Source organism: Aulostomus chinensis, chromosome 9 (assembly GCF_037954235.1).
Source record: "Aulostomus chinensis isolate RoL2024-O1b breed Wild chromosome 9, RoL_Achi_v1.0, whole genome shotgun sequence".
Lineage (NCBI taxonomy): Eukaryota > Metazoa > Chordata > Actinopteri > Syngnathiformes > Aulostomidae > Aulostomus > Aulostomus chinensis.
The window spans coordinates 24527390-24550935 of NC_141328.1; the positions used below are offsets into that span (position 1 = coordinate 24527390).

General features: G+C 40.6%; 1 protein-coding gene and 3 non-coding genes across 4 annotated transcripts; 2 read left to right on the top strand and 2 right to left on the bottom strand.

The window, feature by feature from the left end:
• Positions 1-5108: 5108 nt before the first annotated feature.
• LOC147256461 (Nuclear RNase P) lies at positions 5109-5415 on the bottom strand. The gene has a single exon (XR_015118008.1).
• A 2034-nt stretch (positions 5416-7449) lies between these two features.
• On the bottom strand, positions 7450-7756 carry LOC147256462 (Nuclear RNase P). Its single transcript, XR_015118009.1, has one exon.
• Positions 7757-8619: 863 nt separating this feature from the next.
• Positions 8620-8874, top strand: LOC147256463 (RNase MRP). Its single transcript, XR_015118007.1, has one exon.
• A 1525-nt stretch (positions 8875-10399) lies between these two features.
• LOC147256464 (large neutral amino acids transporter small subunit 1-like) lies at positions 10400-22463 on the top strand. Its single transcript, XM_086214467.1, has 11 exons — positions 10400-11333; positions 11847-12356; positions 12453-12578; positions 15863-15968; positions 16073-16117; positions 17965-18088; positions 18165-18268; positions 18514-18610; positions 19113-19262; positions 20331-20505; positions 20744-22463. Exons 1-11 carry the CDS (start codon positions 11258-11260, stop codon positions 20818-20820), a joined length of 1590 nt encoding a protein of 529 aa, XP_086070593.1. The 5' UTR covers positions 10400-11257; the 3' UTR covers positions 20821-22463.
• Positions 22464-23546: the final 1083 nt, after the last annotated feature.

The window sequence follows — 23546 nt, forward strand, 5'->3', positions numbered from 1 at the left end:
CAGGTTTGATGTTAATCCGATGAATGTTTGTGGAGTTCATCCAGTCAAAGACGTACATCAGGTCTTGCTTCATAGTGTGATGATGTTGCTTTCTGCAAGCTGACACAGGGTGAAGGATTTTTTTTTTTTGCAGAATATTGTAATTACCATATGGAAATCCTTAAAAATGCAGCCTACCTATCAACCTACTCAAAATTTTCAAGTCATTCTCTGCACACACGGTATATTATTCTGCACAGTGAAACTGAACTATTCAAGCACAGAACCAAGAAGACGGGGGGGGGGGGTCAATTAATAATTAACTCCTAATATGGAGCAAATATCACATTGTTGTGCACTTACAGCATGTTTAGATTAAAGATGGATGTTCAGGCTGCTACGCCATGTCAACCATGTTACATCAGGTGAAAGTGTTTGTAATCAGACGATCATTGGTGACTGATATTCAAAGATACCTGAGGCTTTTTACAGCTGCTGTTTTCGACCCTAAAGCTTCCCTGCTGCTATTTTCTCCTCGGTTACAGTGAAGCCTCCGCATAAAAGTGCCAGTCACGCGGCCAAAAACGTTTTCTGTTCCATCTGTCACGTCAGTCACAATTGAGCACTGTCAATGCTCTTTGGAGTGGGTGCAATACCCACATCTTTTTGTGCAATGTCTGAGTGAAGAGTCTCGTGGGAATAGTTCACAGTAGACCGAGCAAACAAATGACATCACAGAAGGTCAGTCAGTCAACAGAATGACTTTTATCACCTGTTAATATCTGGCACTTGTGATATCATCCAATCACGAGTTGACACGGTGGAAATTTACTGCACCTGAAGGTCAGTTAGGAACTCACGTGCATATATTTGTGTGTGATTAGGGAAACACGGATAGAACAGTTGTAGACCGAAGGGAAGGGACGAACGGGCTGGAGAGAAGAATCTCACACAGGACATAACAGGTACAGAGACAGCAGAGGAAAATCACAGCCGGCTGTCAGGGTGCATTGATGCTGAAAAGAAGCAAACTCAAGCAGAAAGATTTCCTGAAGTGTCACACACACGGATGCGCGCGCACACACACACACACACACACACACACACACACACACACACACACACACACACACACACACACACACACACACAAAAACGGTTGGCCAGATCTGTAATAAGCTGGGAGGTTTTAGCGGAGGGTTCAGAGGATACAGGCCATCTAACAGCCAGTTTAGTGACAGTTGATCAAGGCAGGATTACTGATGGCCCAAGGGACAAAATATATTTCTGGAATTAGGAGGCGTTTGATCCGTCGTATCAGATGGGCTCCAGCTGCCTTCTGTGATTGGCCACACGTTGGCTGCGGCTTCAGGGCCAGATGACACAAACATGAGCAACTGTGGAGAGATGTTTCAGTTTTAACCGCGTGAAGCTGAACAGAACCTGATGGCGGAGATGGTGAAATTCAACATCAGGATGAGCTGAGGTTTTATAGCAGGAAAGTAAAATACATACCAATGGAGAAACGCAAGAGGACGCGGAGGATAAGAGCAGAGAAAGAATATGAAGGGGAAAATGTTGAAATATGAGCCAGAGAGAAAATATGAAATCTTTGAACAGACACGCAGGCGGGAGGTTAAAATAAACCCAATTTAGGACATCATGATCTGGTAAAAACTGAGTGAGGTTATCAAGGCCTGATGAAAAGAGGTATGAATGTCTGAGGGGGGATGGAGCGTGGAAACAGGAGGTGAATGTTCTTTGAAGAGACGGGGAATTGGCAGCGAAAAAATGCAAGCGAGAAACAGACTGAAGGAATAAAAATGAAGAAATAGAGAACAATAGGATGAAAGGAGCTGTGAGCTTTTGCGGTTTGTTGAAATAAATAAAAAATAGTACATGCATGTATGAGGAGCTGCTGTAATATCTCTTGACAGAAGTGTTGTAACGAGCAGAAAAACAAGATAAAGATTCAGTAGTTGTATACAGTGATGTTCATGGATCTGGTTAAATACACTGAATAAGTTATGTTCTTTTTCAAAGGTTTTTTTCAACAACATTCAATAAACCTTCCGAAACAAAGATGGGAATAAAATGTTCATCAAGAATAAAAACCAAAACTGGAGCTAAAAGAAAATATAGGCACAAAAAAAGGTTAAAAAGTATAGCGATATATAGATATACATATCCATAATTTCATACATATATACATACATACATACATACATACATACAAACATACATGCACATACATACATATATACATGCATAGACATACACACAAACATGTATACATGCACATACAAATATAAATTCATCCATACACACATACATTCATACATATATACATGCACATACATACATACATACACATACATATATATAAACATACACTCATACGTATATACAGGCACATACCTACTTACCTTCATATTTATATATATATACATATATATATATATAGACACACACACACATGCATATACATACAAATATACATGCACATACATACATATATACATACATACATACACTCATGCATATATACATGCACATACATTCATACATATATACATGCATATACATATATACATTCATCCATACATACACATACATTCATACATATATGCATGCACATACATACATACCTACAAACATATACATGCACATACACACATGTATACATGCACATACCTACCTACCTACATATATATGTATATATATATACATGCACATACATACATTCTTATATAAATATACATACATACACACACTCATACATATATACATGCACATACATATATACATACATACACACACTCATACATTTATACATGCACATACATATATACATACACATATACATGCACATACATACACAAATTCATCCTCACATACACATACATTCATACAAGCACATACATACATATATACTACTACTTTACTACATTCATACATACATACATGTACATACATATATACATACATACATATATACATATATACATACATATATACATACATACCTACATATATATGTATATATGTACATGCACATACAAACATTCTTATATAAATATACATACATACACACACTCATACATATATACATGCACATACATATATACATACATACACACACTCATACATATATACATGCACATACATATATACATACACATATACATGCACATACATACACAAATTCATCTTTACATACACATACATTCATACAAGCACATACATACATATATACTACTACTTTACTACATTCATACATACATACATGCACATACATATATACATACATACATACATATATACATACATACATACATACATACATACATACCTACATATATATGTATATATGTACATGCACATACATACATTCTTATATAAATATACATACATATATACATACATACACCCACTCATACATATATACATGCACATACATATATACATACATACACACACTCATACATACATACATGTACATACATATATACATACACATATACATGCACATACATACACAAATTCATCCTTACATACACATACATTCATACAAGCACATACATACATATATACTACTACTTTACTACATTCATACATATATACATGCACATACATATATACATACATACATTCATTCATCCATACATACACATACATTCATACATATATAATACATATATACATGCACATACATACATAAATTCATACATACACATACAAATACATACTTACATATATACATGCACATACATTACATACATACATTAATACATACATACATAGATACACATAATTACATACATACATAAAAGTTTAGGTATTAATTTGACTTCAAAGCTCACAGTTATTTTTCGTTTGTTTTCCTTTATCATTGTTATTATTATTTCTTTTTTACATGTTTAAAATAAAGAACTTACATTTTCCTGTTTTTCATGCTTACATGAACAAAGCGAACAAAGAGAAAAGCTTTCTCCGAATTCGGTACGATAATTCAAGCTGCATCATGTGTCACACCGTCTCCATGTTGTTGTTGGGGTTTAATGCACCTAATGAATTATTGCACTAAAACATTTTAGTTGAGCTGCTTGGCTTCTGGTCTTTGATAACAGATGCTCTGTGATAAAACATTCATCACGAAGTAAACAGCATCTCCCTGCGTGTTTTCCCCACAGGTGAGTAAAGTACACAAAAATACAGCTTTGTGTCAAAGAAAGGAGGAGAGGAGAAGAGCAACAAAAATGGGTAGAAAGAGACATTTGGGAGTAAGAAAAAGACATATATACATACAGTGTATATAAAGAAGATGAAAGGATTAAAAGGTGAAACAGAGGAGCCTAAAGCAGGCTGGGAAATACGATTACATGATACGAGTTGATTGGGAGGGGGAGGAGAGCCAGAGGGACAAAAACACAACTAAAGGAGGAACAGTTGCAGAAAAAAAGAAGAGTGAGACTGAATGAAGGAATGAAAGTGGTAACCAGATCAAATGAGAATCAAAATTCAGATGCACAGAGAACATAAGTAGACGAAGACTTTAAGAGAAAGAAGAGTAGGCTTAGACTGATGAATGACACGAAGAGTCAGCACGGTGACTTGATATAGAGTTCTCATTGTCCCATACGAAAAAATACAGCATTTAAACAAATATATTGGAATCATAAATGCAAGGTCGGGTTACATTTTCACATGGCGATAATCAAGACACTCTGCTGTTGTTTTGAATTAGCAAAAGCCTCAGGCATTCATGACATGACTTCCCAGAGGCGTTCCAGCTTTTTCCCAGTAAGAGGTCAGGATTTTATGGGACATGTGCTGGGGCCGTTTCCCACCTACAGACTGGTAACATTACAGGGAAGGTGCTGGGAAGCAGGGACATTACTGGGATTACTGCCCTCCGCCCCAGCTACAAGCAACGTGTGTGCACTGGAAGGAGGATAGTGAAAATATACCCAGTAAATTAACTATTCAGAACACACACATACAAACACACACCTTTATGTTTCTAATTTACTCTCTCAGAAATATTTTACTTAATACTTGGTGCATTCAAGGACTTAAATGGAGGACTGGTGATTCTTTCTCATTGTTACGTAGAGTGGGCGTAAAAAGTGGGAGGAGAGTAGTCTGAATTGGGTTCTGGAGACGTGCTCCACCTCATACATCGCACTCATTCGCCAGCCGCGAGTAATTCCAAGCCGGCGTACAACCACATCCACCAGCGACGCAGAGATGTAGCGCCATCTGGCTTCTCCTGCGACGATTGCACACAGACCAGTCATTTCTGTTTGCTCGCTCACCCGCATCAGGTGACACCCTGCAAGGGCAGCTATTGGCTCTTGTCTCAGACCTTCCCCGAGGTGATTGGAGGAGTGACGAGCACTCAGCATGTGACCTCCACAATGAGCTTCCACCCACAGTGAATCCCCACGTCGAACAGGACATTTATTAAAACGACTTGGTGCACCGACATGTTCTGTCACGGTTTTACTAACAGTAGACATCCGTACAGATGGATTTATTATAGAGATGTTTTGAGCTACAGACAAAGTTCCTTGCACCTTCTAAATTATTTTATGGAATTTTGCACTAATTAAACTGTAAAATGAATGCTGCAAAGCATGCTGGGAAAAAACCCGCATCCCCTGATCCCTCGCAACTATCCCAGATAGTCGCTGTCTGTTTTTTACAACGGTTGTTTTTGCCTTTGAAGACACATTTTTTTCCTTTGAAAAAAAAAAAAAACAGCTGCAGAAAATAATAAAAATAGTTATCGATTGTACGTTATAGTCAAAATCATAAGAAATTAAGAAGTTTCTTGAGGTTTTTGTCACAAATAACTTGTGTTTTACCTTTGTGGTTACTGCATCTAAACACGTCACTCGCTCCATAAACCGAAAGAACTCAGGATCTGGATTCTCAATATGAACCAATGAAATTCCACACAAGTGATAGATAGATAGATGTATAGATAGACAGACAGATAGATAGATAGATAGATAGACAGACAGATAGATAGATAGATAGATAGATAGATAGATAGACAGACAGATAGATAGATAGATAGACAGACAGATAGATAGATGGATAGATGGATAGATAGATAGATAGATAGATAGATAAATAGATAGATAGATAGATAGATAGATAGATGGATAAATAGATAGATAGACAGACAGATAGATAGATGGATAGATAGATAGATAGATAGATAAATAGATAGATAGATAGATGACTAAATTAGAATAATCCAAGGTCAAATTGACAGGATACTGTGCTCGTACTCCAGCAAGTTATGATTTAAGACAAAACTGGAACTTTAACAAACTGCCCTGTCTCATCTTGTATGGAGTACAGAAGTTTCCAAAATTGTAAATAAATGAAGAAATTAATAATATAGTGTAACATTTAATTCATCAAAAATAAAGTGGACAGTTTTGATTGATATCTTGTGACAGATTTTTTTTGTTTCTTTCTTTCTATCTACTAGCTTCCCTATATTTTTTTACTTTCAAACATTTCTCTTTGCGATTTATTTTCCTCATTATTTAACTTGGACATTTCCAGTCGATGCATTTGTCCATGTTCATTTCAGCGTCTTCCTGTTTAAAATTTGCAACTCATTAAACATTTGGTATTGCTTACAGGGGCGAGGAGGCTATGACTCAAAGTGTATAGAGAGTCATGTTGTTGGTTGATTAACACCAAAATACACAGATTTACCAAATGTGTCATGTTCCCATTCGGTAGCAAGCGGGTGACCAACCACAGAGCTGAAATATTAATATTTTGATGGAGAAATCTCAGGGATTTATTCTATATTTTACTGTATCTTTCAGAGATTTATTTACTTACATACTGGCAAGCAGCATGACAACATGTTTGAGAATCTATTTTTTGTTTGTTCTGTCTGGCGACCTTTCCTCACCCCTGGAAGCCTAGTTAATGTGATTATTGTCTGTATGCTGGTTGTAACAAAGTAAACGAAATACTGTGTTGACAGTGAAACTCCTCTACAGCTTCATGGCGAACGAGTCAAGTCGATTACTGAGAAGGTCTCCTCGGTCTCGTGATGCTGCATTCAACTTTGCTTATGACACAAAAAATTTATCACCTCAACAAAACCCTCCAGTGCAGTTTGGTGTTGAAAAATAAGGCCCCCGCCCCCTCCTCCCCAGCAGTGTGACTCATAATGGGTGGAAACTCTTCGTAGAGCGTCACTCCTCCGATTGCCCCGGGGAAGGTCAGAGAGAAGAGCCAATCGCTGCTCTTGCAGACTGTCACATGATGCGGGGTGAGACAACAGATGACATGTTCGTTCGTGGGATTCGTAATTAAACCGACAACATTGCTGAGGTCATTCGACAGAACATTCCGGACTGACGTGAGGATTATGCCAACTACTACTGGATGAATTACCGATCTTCCAATATTTTCCTCTCAAATGTAAAAGTGGGAGGAGAGTAGTCTGAATTGGGTTCTGGAGTCGTGCTCCACCTCATACATCGCACTCATTCGCCAGCCGCGAGTAATTCCAAGCCGGCGTGCAATCACATCCACCAGTGACGCAGAGATGTAGCGCCATCTGGTTTCTCCTGCGACGATTGCACACAGACCAGTCATTTCTGTTTGCTCGCTCACCCGCAGCAGGTGACGCCCTGCAAGGGCAGCTATTGGCTCTTGTCTCAGACCTTCCCCGAGGTGATTGGAGGAGTGACGCGCACTCAGCATGTGACCTCCACAATGAACTTCCACCCACAGAAAGTAATGCGGGCAGATCAAATCGTTATAAAACCACATACCCACATTAGAACGCTCTGTTAAGGTGATGTTCGTGTCGGTGTTGTGAGGAAAGGACAGTCATAAGAGACAATACAGCAGGACCTTTTATGCTATAGGCAACTCCCAGTCCTTGCTTTAATCTACCTGGATTGCACACCGATGTAATGTAGAATTGAAGCTACAATGCATGCTGGGAAAAATGCATATCTACCAATCCTTTGCGGATCATCCAGATGGTTGGTTCAGAGTCATTTCTATTGTTTTGGGGGCTTTATGTTCAGATTCTCTTTTGTGTTCTCACAAAATAACACTTACGGTGGATAGTAATGAATCGTTACATTTATATTTTTTTCTCTTTAGGGTATTATTGATAAAGCTCAGTCAGCCATATATCGATTGCTGTTGAATGCAATGTGTTATAACAGATAGAAATATAAATTGCGCTTCTCAATCAAAAAAGTGGTTACAAGCCCTTCCGAACGAAACTAGTTTGACCTCAATGACTCGGTGTCTCAATACGAACAGAATTATTAAAAGACGAGTTTGAACTTTGCAGAGATTTTAAAGATTGATAGAAAGAAGGACGATGCAACGCGCCAGGCTGCCATGCCTTGAAATTTCCCACAATTCCGCTTGATCTTGAATCTGTTAGTTTAATACGAAGCTATTTAACGGCAAAAAATTAGGAGAAGAAACGGAACCATTAACAAATTTACTGTCTGTATAAATGTTAATACGAAGGTAAAACATGAGAACATGTTTTAAGTTTAGTGGCACCATCATGATACTTGACGTCTCGCGCTGACACTTTATATCTGGTGTTTTCAACCAATTACATTAGCGCATTCGGAAAACTTGCCATCTGAGCTACGTTCAGGGAACCTGGTTTCTCTCGCTTCCGCTCAGGGGAAAGTCCCCGGACACGCAGCAGAAAGTGCACTGGGTCAATCCAGTGTTGGCATGTTATCTACCATCCTGGAGCTGAGAAGTTCACCTGAACGGAGCTCGGTAATAATATGCCGACGTTGTCATCCACTACAGTAATGCAAGTACGCAGTGCTGCTCTAACAGAACGGGGCTCAATCTCTGAATGCCTCCTTTTTCAGTGTCGCTAATGCTAATTTAGCTCCCGCTTAGCACATAGCAGCACCGGAGGCGGTCGCTTGGAGGTTTGTTGACTCCCTACTGGTCCTGACTGTTGGCTGTTTTGTTGTTTATAGCGACAACACACCAGCTTACTGTGCAGACTCGCTTTAACAGAAGTGATACAGCACTATTTTTATTGTCCGTGGCGATAATTGCGTCTACAGCGACAGTTTAAGACCCCCGAATCTTTCAAAGTGTCAGCTTTACTGGAGAAACTGTGACACGCAACATCGCTCACTGCTTTAGTCAAAGTAGAAATAATCATCACCATAAAATCGGTACATCAGTAGAAGAAAAAGTTAAAAAGTATTCAGAATGAAATGTACCTGTGAAATATACTTTTGATAACTTACGTGTGGTGGAGTAATAATTACTTATTATTTTATAGTATTTGTACTTGCAATCGAAGTACCGAAGGAGTGTCAGGCAGATGTGGACAAAGTACACAACACTCACTATTACCAAGTAAAGCATGAAAGAATGAAGTACAAAAAAAAAAACGTCAGGAGTATTTAGAACATAAATTTAACATCTAATTCATAGGGTTTGAGAAATAATAGATTAATTTGGGTTAAACGTTTGTAAAAAAAAAAAAAAAAAATCATGCACTTTCCCCTTGTCAAGGGTGGATTTAGTTTGTAAATGGAGATTTGTGAGTCACCAACGGAGTGTAACCATACGTCTTGCCTGAAGAATGTTCAAAAATAAGGCCCCACTTGTCATTGAACCAGCTCAGTTGTTTGGTAAAACAATGATGTCACTGCCAGTAGTGTGACGAACTGAGATGTCCGGTATGTTATGGCCATCATGTCTCATTAAAAGTGAAAAAAATAAAAATCTTCTTAATAACGCAAAATATAAAAGTACAGAAAAAGATTTCCAGCTTAAGTTTATCTATTCATTTATTCACGCTTTTACCAAAACCTAAATTGAATTGGAATAATTTAAATGCTTGTCACGGACAAAACTGATTTGTACGATTAATTACAATGAATGAAATCTAACGTATGTTAGTAATGATATCATCCAATTCAAGAAAGCGTGATATTTATGTCAGATATCACTTTATTTCCACTTAATAACAAGCAAATGGAGTAGTTTCCTTGCTGGTATCACAACTTCTATTACCACTGTCATGGACAAGTTTTTTTGGTCAAAGTATTTTTTTGGCCATATTTGAGTATTATTCTGTTGTTATTTAGTGTCAAAGAAAAACTTTGATGTCGTGAACATTGTCAGTATGATTGCTGAATATAGAACCAAAACCATCATCCTGATAGTTTATGTCCTAAAGCAACCTTCTATTATGATCGGTAAATGTTCCCAACACCATGTTTATTTTTACACTGATGGTAATAAAAATGCAATTAAAATGTAATTTTAGCTATTTGTCCCGGCATGTTTCACAGTATCTGTTGTGGCTATATTTATACCGTAAATATGCCAGCGTTTATACAACACATTCCTGTAACTTTGCCAGAATTTCGAACAAATTATATATAAATAAACACAAATTATGCATATGTATCTCCTTTCTGAGCACCCTTCTTTGTCTCATAGCTATTTGATCGGATATAAAATGGTTGAAAAGTCACGAGGAGACCGAAATTCCATCCGCCTCTTCACGTGCGTGAGCATAATTAGCTTCTGTTTACGATCTGCAGGGCCTCTGGCCAAAGGGTGTCCATTTTCTCTGTGGTGTCACCTTTCTACAGTACAGACGCGGCACAGCAAAGACGCCGCTCCGTGTCGGCGCCACGAGAGGGAGCCCCCACCCTGCAGCAGAAGCTCCCCTCACATGCCCCAACATGACAGCACATACATGACAGGATTAGGCAGCAGTACACAGAGAGATTACAGCGTCACATGGTGGCCCCTTCAAATGGTGTCTGCCAGTAACCTACTTCCCCCTCTACCACCGGCACCACCTCCCCCACCATCTATCCCATCATTCATTTGGAGTGGGCGTAGGCTCTCGTATGCAGCATCATAGGGGTTCAGCTCCTCCCTGCTGTATCCCAGAGAGATAGACAGAGGGACGGGAAGGATCAGGGTCAGATGAATTCTAGTCTGAGTGACGAGTGTTCAAAGGAAGAGGCGTGTGTGTATGTATGTGAGAAGACAAGTCAGAGAGTGAGAGAGTGAAGTTTGTGTGTGGGTGTGTGTATGTGTGTGAGTGAGTGAGTGTGTGTATGTGTGTGTGAGGGAGAGCGAGAGAAGGACACAGACAGAGGCAATATAGACAGGAGGAGGAAGGGGGGCATAAAGGGAGGAAGGAAAAGAGGACCAGGAGGAATAAAACAAGAAAGGAGGAAACAGATTAGGAGGAAAGATGGCTGAGCCGGAGCTGAAATCACGGAGCAGCCGGGAGAGCGTTGCCAAGGCGGCGAGCCAGGAGAAGATGGGGGGTAGGTAGACTACATGCTCACGCTCCTAACGATACCACATGGTGCAGGGCTGCATTATTCCGCCATGCGCTCTGATGCAACATTGCCTGATGCAAATATGCCTTAGGGTGTGTGTCTGAGAGTGTGTGTGTGTGTGTGTGGGTGTGTGTGTGTGTGTGTTTCTTTGAAGCGACAAGCTCCAGCTTATATGAGTAATTATACACAAATATTTGCTTACTTCATCCTTGCTTGCATGGATGTGCATATTTTACCTGTGTGTGTGTGTGTGTGTGTGTGTTTACATAAAAACTGAGAGAAATAATTCATGGAGGTTTTAACATGATTTATTTTAGGCCCAGGATGTAGTCTGGAGCTCTTCTTTGATGCTAAAAACTCAGTTTTTCCTTTGTGTTGCTGAATCATATCCTGTTTTGTTGCTGTTGTTGTTTTTTGAAAAAGTCTCTACAATTAAAGCTAATTCTTGCTTGCTTTTAAGAATGCGAATGTCTTGTGTCTCCACTCTCTCCGGGTCAGCTGAAGCAGACCCAGATGGTCTGATTCTTGAGAGTGCGCCTTCCCCGTCTACTCCCATGGCCCCTGCTCCTGCTGACAAAACCCCTACGAAAGGCGAGAAGATTGAACTCAAACGCAGCATCACCCTCTTCAACGGCGTGGGAATGATCATAGGCACCATCATAGGCTCGGGTATTTTCGTCACTCCAACAGGTGTGGTTAAAGAAACGGGTTCGGCTGGGCTCTCCCTGATTGTTTGGTCAGCCTGTGGCGTGATATCTACCATGGGTGCCCTGTGCTATGCCGAGCTGGGCACCACCATCACCAAGTCAGGGGGGGACTACACGTACATCCTGGAGGTGTACGGTGAACTGGCAGCTTTTCTGAAGCTGTGGGTAGAAATGCTCATTATCCGGCCGTCCTCGCAGTACGTGGTGTCGCTGGTTTTTGCTACCTACCTTCTGAAACCCCTCTACCCAAACTGCTCTGTGCCCGACAGCGCAGCCAAGCTCATCGCCTGCCTGTGTCTCAGTGAGTAAAGGTGTTGGCTGATATTCCACCAACTTAATACCAGGTGATTATTCCTCCTAATCCCTGAATGTGTCATATCTCCCCCACCTCCTGTAGCCTCCCTGACGTTTGTAAACTGTATCAGCGTGAGGGCGGCCACCAAGGTCCAAGATTTATTCACTGCCTCCAAGTTACTCGCTCTCATCATCATCATCCTCTTCGGTTTCATACAGATTTTCACTGGTGAGTCACAAAAAAAACACCACAACAACAAAAAATATCCAAATAGACCTTACTTTTCTGTTGTGTATTGTTTGCCATATTTTCAAAATCAAATATACCTCATCAGTATTTGGCATCATGTCAACTGGAAATAGCATGGACCTGTTCAGGCGAACTGATTTCACAATCTCCAGTTACCCAGTAACATTCACAAGTTGAGAAATAACAGCGCTATCATCAACTACCTGGCGTATCATCAGTGTCGTGTCCCAGGGAGACCGGCTTCTGTCTGAAGTTTGTGTTTGCAGATGAGCCGTAGGACGAAATGAAGACCTGTAACTTCAGCGTGTAGCCTGGAAACATAATCTTAATACGTTCACGTCCTCAGACAATCTTTAAACAGTGAGTGGAAACTCAAACCCACACGGTCGTTTGTACTGCTGCTCTTGTGAGAGTTTGGTAAAAACCTTTTTGAAAAGATTAAGAATAACATGACTTGATTAATCCCACACGGGGGGGGGGGGGAATTTAAATAGTTTGAGCAGCACTTACAGAGGGAAGAGGAAAGGGTAACATAAATTAAAAGAAAGAAAATATTTATTAAATAAGAAACAAACAAAAAATAAAATAAATAGATATCAATATTTATACTGGACAATTTAAAAAAAGATTTAAAAGCTACATGAGATCATTTTTTTGTGATTATATACTCACAAATAGATATTTTTTTGCTATTAGTTCATGAATCGGCCTTGGCAAGACCATCCATCCATCCGTCGCACAAGGGAAGTGAGGTGTTTTGAATGCTACAAGAATTTGTGTGGCAAAGAGTCGTCTTCCTGATGTTGTGACACTAGACTTGCCTCACGTGACATGAAATTAAATCATCTTGCAGAGGCCTTCGTATAAAGCGACAACCAAGTGCCACATTTAGTCTACGTAGAACCAGAGTTTCCCCATATTCTTGTCACACCATTGAGAGGAATGAGTTGCGGTGTCAAGGAAGAGCGGTTGTTTTTTTTTTAAACATCTGTTTAAAGTCAGTCGTTGAGTCCTTTCTCAACTTGTGAATGTTATTGTGAGTGTTGCTGGAAACAGCTTGTAAACCAGCACAAACACCTATTTTACTATTTAGAAAGTTGATATAAAGCCAAATGATTATAATAATTTCAATATTAGATTAAAAAAAAAGAAGAAAAAAGTACAAACCAGAAACTGGAAAGTTGGCTTTTGGCATCGAACAATAAAATTCGATGAATAAAATTTACAGAATCTCATGCATTCACAAAAAAAATGATTTTGGGCATCTTTATAAAGCTGATTCATAAACTATAATATGTGTTCCCAACAACCTGTTAAATTCGAGAATGACGGTGAAAAAAAATACAAATAAAATACGACATTAACATTTGATATCCCAGCTTGTCTCTCAGCCTCCATCGCAGCTGTCAAACTACGATGTACTTCCTTTGTCTCTCTCGCTCTTAATGAGCAACACATAGCTGACGAGCGCTAATGAGCCCAGCCAAGCAGACTGCCCTCCTTTCAGGTTGTTTGCACAGTTGCTACGTGCGAACACAAGGCTTTTCTGTCTGTCATCATGCGGAGGGCTCAGCTGAATGAATATGTACTGCCCTGGACATTGCTTGGCATGCTTTACGATACATGACCTCGTTGAACAGTATGTAACAAACCGGCATAGCCTGGAAGAAGTGGACGTAGCCTCAGACGTTCTAATGGCAATGACTTATTCCTATATCTTCTTTTCCGTATAAACCTTTGGGTGACGTCACAGAGGCTTCAACCTTTTGGTTTCACAGTCCACAAGAGGATAAAAGATTATGAGAGTCAAAACATCTTTTCTATCCATTAAAAATAATCTGCATGCTTACACAGTACAAGATAAACGAACAAAAACACGTCATATACACCCTAAAACTTCATCTAAGAACTGATTTGTCTTTGCCGTGCTTGGACTGAGAGCTGAGAGGTTCTCAGGTCGAACTCAGATAACAAACTTCATTTAAATTGAGCCAGAAATGCTTCCTGCCTCGTCATCCACCCAAAGAAGGACTGCGTGTTTCAAAAGGTTCAGGGTGCCGTTCTAGTTTGAGATATTTGGTTTTTAACTCCCCAACGATTGACCAACATTCAGTCATCAAGTTAGCAAGTGCCGATGTATTTAGGGACTGGGGAGAACTCCATCTGTACACCACTGCGGTGGAGTCTCATTATGTCAGACAGGAAGGTCGACCGGTTTGTTTACTGTGGATTTACATCTTGGATTCATAGTTGTGTCTGGTCTATTTGTAGCTTTAAATTTCAATATCAAATTTATGATTTTTCCTACTATTTGAATGTGGATCCAGGCAACTCGCCGACACCTCTATGATGTTGGGGTAAACTTCTGTGGCGGAGCCGAATCAGGCTGCTGTTCTTTTCCCGCCAAAAAAGGACTCAAAGGTTTATACAGTCACATAATCAGTCAAAACTTACGGAGCATCAAGTGGTGGAGTGAATTATATGATGCAGTCTCCAGCTTGAAGAATGGAAACAAAGAATCATTTCAATTCGTGCACTTGGAAGAGTGCGGGAAAGACAGTGTGGCCACGATTTGCTCCACCCTACATCTGCTGCTCTCCCCTCTTTTGCAAAACCACACCCACAATCATTGTCCTCCACACTGTGTTACCATGGAAACTAGGCAGCCAAGCTTCGCTGGCTGTTGTCATACTGTGTTCTTTCAGAGCGCAAAAAGAGAAGGACAGAAAATAATACACGTGCACCTCAGAGGGCCTCACAGAATGGAGTGTCATTAGCATGTGAAAGAGACAGGTAAAGGAGATCCATTTTGAACACACCCTCCTTAATAACAGCCACCCCTCCTGCAGAAAGACTGGATCTGGTGGCTGAGTGAGTTTGAGCTGCACATGGTTTTCTTATCTGATGGTTTCTGCTCAATTTTAAATGTCAGCCAGGCAGGACCTGGTTACACATCCGAGGAGAAACCAGGACAAGTGCACATCAACCAGCCGGATGGTTGTTCCATGGAAATGTCATGTCTGTCCACACTCCCTCACACACACACATGGGCCCACGCGTGCACACGCACTCACACACACACACGCACACGCACACACACACACACGCACACACATACACACACTGAAAAGCAAAGGATAATGAGAATCCAAAAAATGCCTCCTCATCCTGTTTTTCTAGATTCCTTTACCTTCCTTTCTTCTGTGTGTGTGTGTGTGTGTGTGTGTGTGTGTGCGCGTACTTGCGCGTGTGTGTGCATGTAGGTGACGTTCCCTACCTGACACCCGAGAAGGCTTTCGAAGGCAGTAAAATGGGGGTTGACAACATTGTCTTGGCTCTGTACAGTGGTTTGTTCGCTTTTGGAGGCTGGTGAGTCACTCATTACTTTATAATTAATATATGATCAGACAAACACGTTTGCTGTGGCAACGCAATACTATCAGTCCCTAAAGCCTGTTCTTCCTATTTTTCAGGAATTACCTGAACTATGTTACCGAGGAGATGATCAATCCAGAGAGGTGACTTAAATGTGATAAAGGTTGTGTTGAGGATTGTTCAGACTCTCCTGTAAATGTATGCCAGCAGCATGACTGCGCTGACCCATGACTGTGCTTGTTGATTTGCCAGAGGACTTACAGAGTACAGGGTTCAAAACTGAACATTATGAAGGAATGCATCAAATTCTTTTAAGGAAAACGGCCTCTTGTCCAGCCTCCCCAGATCCACACAAGAAGACTCCCTTCTCTCCTCTGTGCGTGTCTGGAGGAGCTGGGTCCTGACATGCTGACTGTTAATTCAGCTCAATGAGTGGTAGTGGATGGGAGGGTTAGCGTACCTCTGGCAAAAGTCATCAAATAGATCCTCCCGGTTCTAGTTCTAGCCGTGACTGGTTGGAGCAGTTGCTCTTCTAGGTGTCAACAAATTTACGAAGGGGTGTTAAAGGTCCTACACCATCTTAGTGCGCATGCGTCGATTCGTGTGCAGCATGTTGCAATCGCTCCTGCTTCACTTTCTTTGTGTAAAAATGTAAATGTGTACAAAAGAGACCTCCTAATCTTCTTGATTTTTTATTTTTTCTTCATTATATATTGTTTTATTGTGAAATGGAGCACTGCAATCCAACAATTTCCCGCTAGGGATTAAAAAAGGATTTCTGATTCTGATTCTGAAATCACTTTGTCCTGTAAGGGAAGAAATTCTGGCAGTGCGTCTCAATCTAGAGGTATAATGTCTCAATTTCATTTGTTAATTCAGAATGAATCATATGCACAGCCATATTTATTTCAAAGACTGAACCAGACCAGATCAAGTCAGCCAGATTTAGGCCTGATTCCGTGTGGCATCGGGCCTGACTATGAACGTTGTGAGCGACAAAGGCTCTTGTAGTGTGACATAATCCAAAATGGACCCCAGTCTCAGCTTGACCCGATTCAACAAGACTAGTATGTTAGATTGTTTTTGCACATTCCGTCTAGTATGACACCCTGACCCGTGTATCCTGATGCCGACCAGTGGGACGCAAAGGCTCTGCAGCACTCATGATGACACTAATCCTGATGTTAACACATAATTTTGCAACTTTACCAAATCCACACCTTCTTGTCATCTGGGGTTTTTCTGTTTACATTACAGAGCTAGGGCTGCATGGTGGTGCAGTGGTTAGCACTGTGGCCTCACAGCAAGAAGGTTCTGGGTTCGAGTCCCGGCTCGGGCACGGGATCTTTCTGTGTGGAGTTTGCATGTTCTCCCCGTGTCTGTGTGGGTTCTCTCTGGTACTCCGGCTTCCTCCCACAGTCCAAAGACATGCAATTGGGGACTAGGCTGATTGATACTCTAAATTGACCGTAGGTGTGACTGTGAGTGTGAATGGTTGTTCGTCTCTCTTTGTTGGCCCTGCGATGGACTGGCGACCTGTCCAGGGTGAACCCCGCCTCTCGCCCGTTGATGCTGGGATAGGCTCCAGCCCCCCCCCCCCCCCGCGACCCTTAATGTGTAGGAATAAGCGAAAGATGACGATGGATGGATTACACTTGCTAACATATGATGTCTCAATCTAGCGCACGGAGGAGAGAGTTCTGTCTGGCTCTGGGGGGAAGACTAAATGACACTGTTATTGCAGTGAATGGAATTGAATTCGATTAGACATTTGATGTAATTAACCGACTCATTGCATGACAAAATGGTGCTCATGAATATTATTTTGAATAATCCAGCATGACTGATTACTGCGCGCAGTTTATCTGATTTGAAATTGTCTGCAGATTGGATTGCATGGAGATGAAAAGAATACAAATGTCAACAATCAGATATGATGCAGAAAACATGTTAGCTTTCCTTAAATGAAGACTGACCATTCCTGCCGCAGGAACCTGCCCTTGTCCATCATTATATCCATGCCCATCGTGACGGTGGTGTATGTTCTCACCAACCTGGCCTACTTCACCACCATCTCTCCTGAAGTCATGGTCGATTCCGAGGCCGTCGCTGTGGTGAGAATTGTTGTATTGCATTTATATGTCATCCTCATGCACGTTTTTACTAATCGGTTCTGTCGCTGCTCGGCAGAGTTTTGGGGAGTACCATCTGGGTGTAATGTCTTGGTTGATTCCTGTGTTTGTGGGATTGTCGTGCTTCGGAGCCGTCAACGGATCCCTGTTCACCTCAGCACGGTGCGTGTTTGCATGAAGAGAATCAAACTGATTACTGATAGCATTTTGTTAGTGTGGTATAAAATATTTTCAATGAATACAATTTGGTTTTATTTGGAAAAAAAGCATTCAAGTTGAAATGTTTTTTTTTTTTTTTTTTACAAACGCATGTGCACTGAAACAAAAGAAAAGAGAGAGAGAGCAGATGTGAAAGTGAATATGACTCTAGGAGAGAAACATACAAATACCTGCTCTGCTTCTTCTAGGTTGTTCTATGCTGGAGCCCGAGAGGGTCAACTCCCTGCTGCTCTGGGGTTGGTCCACACAGACCTCTTCACACCAGTGCCGTCCCTCATCTTCACAGTAAGACGACCACTAATAACGGCAAAAAAACATGTTGTTCCACAGTTATCATCACCAGATGGACACGTGTTGCGTAATTTGCAGTCGTAGAAAAAGTACAAATCCCCCTTTACTTTACTGGATTACAAATGAAAGACGCTCAGACAAATTTTTGCTTTCTTTCAAAAATACTTAATTATTCAAAAGTAAGTGAGAGCCGAAGAGGAAAGAGAAGAAGACGAAGTTGTAGAAGTAGAAGTAGCAGAAGTTGAAGAAAAAACTACAGTGGCTGACATTTAAGCTCTTTGTAACAATGAAAGACAACCTTCAAAAGGAGCAGACTGAGAGTCCAAAGAAGCAAATACTACAGTGGTAAATAGATGAGATACCGCTGAAGCTAATTAGCATTTAGCATCTTTCCCTCCAAAAAAAAACAACATTCCTCATTCTTGCTGCAGCTCAAAGTTTTTGTACGTGTTTCTGCATTCAAGACAAATCTTGTGTTGTGTTCTTTTTGTATCAGTGCCTCCTCTCCATGATGTATACCATCTCTCAGGACATCTTCTCCGTCATCAACCTCTTCAGCTTCTTCACCTGGCTGTGCGTCGGCATGGCCATCGCCGGCCTGCTCTGGCTGCGCTACACCAAGCCAGACCTCAGAAGGCCCATTAAGGTAGCGGAGCCGTGTCTGAGAGTGTCTACGTCACCGTGGTGTCGGAGTCGGACAACTTTACTGTCTCTCGTGACAGAGATTCGTCTCAGCACACAGGAAGCACCACAGGCTTAAATAGAAGGTGTAAAATTGCAAGAGAGTGCAGATGTAACAAAGTTCATGAATTCGCTGTTTCATAAAGCATCCAGTATTCACTTATTCATTCATTTATTTTTACAAAAGCCTCATTGTCCCTGAACATACAGTGTTTTCAGAGATGTTTCAGTGAATACATGGTTGTTTGTTTCTCTTTCATCAAGGGAACATTACTGTCTTTGAGGCTTTGGTCTTTGAGTGCTTTCGGCCCATTTGCTTTAAAGCACAAGGATCTAGTAAGGAATAAATTGAATTCTTCTCTTTGTGTCTGAAGCAGAGATGAAGGCAAGTTATGTCCTAAACAGGCAGGAATCCATTTAACTTCATTCGTTTCCAATGCAGCAATGATACTTCCTCGGACGCTAATGATAGAACCACCCACGTTCCAGTGGAATTAGATTTCATTAACTAGTGGCTGAGTGGTTGCGCTGCTGGTGTGATGATAAAAACGGCGAATTCAACTGGATCATTAGCAAGATTGTTTATTTATCATTAGCCAACTGAGTGTTACTGTATCGTGAAATTATAATATTCACTCATGTTGATGAAATGTGCAGGTTGGGGTGAATTCCCCCGCAGAAAAAGAAAATGAGTGAGAAGTGAGTTGTTAAGCCTGTATCCTGGCTGCTTCACAGGATTCAGTAACTCCTCTACTAGAACTGGAATAACTGTGATACAAATACCACAACCAGATACTCCGTATGGCAAAGTTGGATACACAAAATGTTTTTGTCTTTTAATTTTATAGCATTTTTACACTATACCATATATTTATACCATTTTTGTAGACCTACAGGCGGTCCTTTGAGCTTCAGAGGATTTGACTGAATTAAAAAAACTGAATACTGTTATTTTTATTCGTTTTTTTTTTCTTTTTTGGTAAATGCTTCACAGCTTTGTGACTCACTCACCTGTCGTCTTTTCCCTCTGCAGGTGTGTCTGTTCATCCCAGTGACGTTCGTTCTGGGCTGCATCTTCATGATCGCCGTGTCCTTCTGGGCGGCGCCGTTCGAGTGTCTGATAGGCAGCAGCATTATTCTCACAGGCATCCCAGCATACCTTCTGGGCTACAAGTGGAAGAAACCCCATGTGGTTAAGAAGATGCTGGGTGAGGGAGCGATATTTCTGTTTTTTTAACGTATCCCTGTCTATTTGTTCAGGCGAGGCCGGAGGAGCATTTATTACAGTTTGTTATCAGTATTAGTGGCCATATCTGCGCTGGTTTGTTTATGTAGTCAGTGCAAAGGAGTCAAACGCAGCTGTTTATTAAAACCTGGCAACGTGATCTGTAGGAGCCTCGCGAAAGAAAACAGACGAGGCTAATGGGTTGAGTCTTCTCTCCTCAGAAATCTTCACCATGTTCTGTCAGAAGATCTTCATGTCTGTTCCCGAGGAGAAGGAGGAACGTGAGGCGGCGGAGTAATTCGGGACATGAGCAAGATGAAAAAAACAGAGACAATATTTTCTTCTGATGTTTACATTCATTCACTGTTTCCTTGCTATTTGGCTTAGAAAGGAAGAAGGACAAGAAGCTGACCGTGCAGGTCACTGTGGAACAAAGTGGTATTTATAAAGGTAAAGGAGGGTTTACGCGAATGTATGCACTTGTGTACAAAACACTTATTTTATGAGAAGTATAAAATGCTGAATCGTTTTCAACTTTTTCCACAGTGTTTATCTGATTACTTCAGCTCTTTTTAAGATTAGGACATGCGTACACAACATATTTCATGTTCCAGTCTTAAATGTGCTTAATTGTGATTTGATAACTGCATCACTGCTAACAGCATTAGAAGCATACTCTAGTGGCCTAAAACTGATACATTTATGGTTGTGTAGAAATTCATAGTTGAAAGGGACAAGAAAAACACTTTTTTTTAAACTTTATTTTTTACCATTAACTAACTACCGAACTGAAAATGTTTATGTTAGTTTAATTCTGGATTATAGGAGACAAAAACTTGAGTTAAAACCTCAGATTAGGTACTGACCAGGCAGAAAGGGTTGAAAGTCAGCAGTAGCACTGATTACCTTACTTACATTCTACTAATTTATATGTCAGATAATTAATTTCAACATTTGGGTTTGTAGAGATGTTGAGGTACACAGCACTATCTTAAAGCACAAACGACTGAGATAAAATAGTGTGTTTCCTGTCGTTACGCCGCTGTGAAGCAGATGATTCTCTTTGTGTTTCCTGTTGAAATCCAACTATTTCAGTGTCGGCTGTCCACGTGATGATACAGATGTCATGAAACAACTGTGGGAACCAGCATCTGTGTGTGACGCATTATAAAGACTTGTATTGATGTCATTCTTGTGCTTGTACATAGTAAACTTCACTGTAGTTGTAGTGTTTTGTATTGCATGTACCTGTGTGCCAGCCGAGTCAGTGCTCATACCCCCTTTATAATTATTATTATTGTTATTAGTCACTATCAGACCAAACTGAATGTCACAGTTTGAGTGTTTATTTTTATAGGAAATGTACCTATAAAACGTACCTGTATAGCAGATGTTTTTTCCAGAATTTTTGCAAATTATGATGTATGCAAAGTCCACTTAAGATCTAATCTATGATATATCTAAAGTTGGTGCCATCAACCATCGCGAAGTCAGGCTCCTGCCATCGTTGGCTGACAGTCGAAGCTTTACACTCAAAACGAGCTGAAATGCACACATGCACAGGAAGAGGGGCGCAAATCTCACCAGGAATGGAGCCAAAGCTTGAAGGGCTTCTCAAGAATCCTACACTGATTTTTAGGAAACTTATTTTCCTCTTCATGACCTCCGTTTTCTTGAAGAATCCTCGAAGGAGGAATGTAGCGTTTACTGAGCAAATCAGATAAACTCGAGCGCGTGTCTCAGAAAACACACCGCTTACTACCATAAATTACCTCTACAAACACCCTCACAAAAGCCTGCTGTGTAACGACGATGCCTTCACTGGTATTTGACTAAAGACGTGGAGAAAACCACTTCATGGCGTATTTCTATTCTTGTAAATTGAACATACCTCTGTCAGTTATTGTAACTGTTGTGTGTCAGTGACCATGGCAGGTACATGTAACAATAAAAGTATTTTTGTTCAAAGTTTGCTGGGTCGTATTTGTGTTTTGCAGGCTAAATCTCTCAGGGTTCAAATCTGGCTGCGCATGACCGTGTGGCTGCAGCGGCATTCGACACTGACATCCGGCCTCCACGTCTGCGCTAATGAAGAAGGAGACCTGGTCCAAATGAGGATCTTTCAAAAGCATGTTTTGGTTCCCCCCCCCCCCCCCCCCCCCAAAATGTGTTATATTATCACAGCCATCGAGTGTGTAGTGATGTGTATGAAACGCTTCTGTTCTTTCTTGTTTGTCTTGTCTCGTTTGCTGGCTGTCAGGAAATGCTGCAGCTGATGTCAGCGCTGTCAGGGGAGTTCATATCCGTCTGAGGAGGAAATGAGAGGGTCTGATGGCAACTGATAGAACCGGTGTCAGAGCTGCTGGAGGCAATATTAGAGATGGGAGATTTGTTGGGCAGAGAGCCAATATCATACAAACGATGTATTTTGATGCCCTCGCCAATAAGAGATGACACCCAACGTCAGTCCACGCAGTTAGCAAAGTTCTGGACTGGTTTTAATTGCAGCTTTGGGATTCTAATATCAATGCATGTCTGCGGGGTTTTTTTGCTGTTTTGAAACACTGAAAATAGTCCTGGAGTTGTCAAAAGAGTTAGTCAAGGTAGAAAAAAAAACATTCGCACGTTCAACATAATCTCAAGCACTTGTACCGTTCAAAACGTTGATTAAATCCGCAGGGAATACTGCGTTTGAGTCAGTAGTCAAAAAAACTCCTGTAGTACACTGACAGACCCTCTAGAACTGAGTTCTCATCATGCATGCTAGTGACACATAAACAGATACAAATATTCAAATTTCCGCCGATTAAAACTTTTAATTTAAATCACCCCATTTTTAACATATTTTACTATAAGTTGCTTTTAAAAAAAACCAAAAACCTTATAAATCAAACCTGTTTCTGAATAACATTTGATTCTAAATGATCTAATTAAGATGTTTTAATGCCTAAATATACTTCATGATGGTTGCTAACACATAGTACTAAATACATCGCAGCGAATCCTGTTTTGTAACTTTCAGTA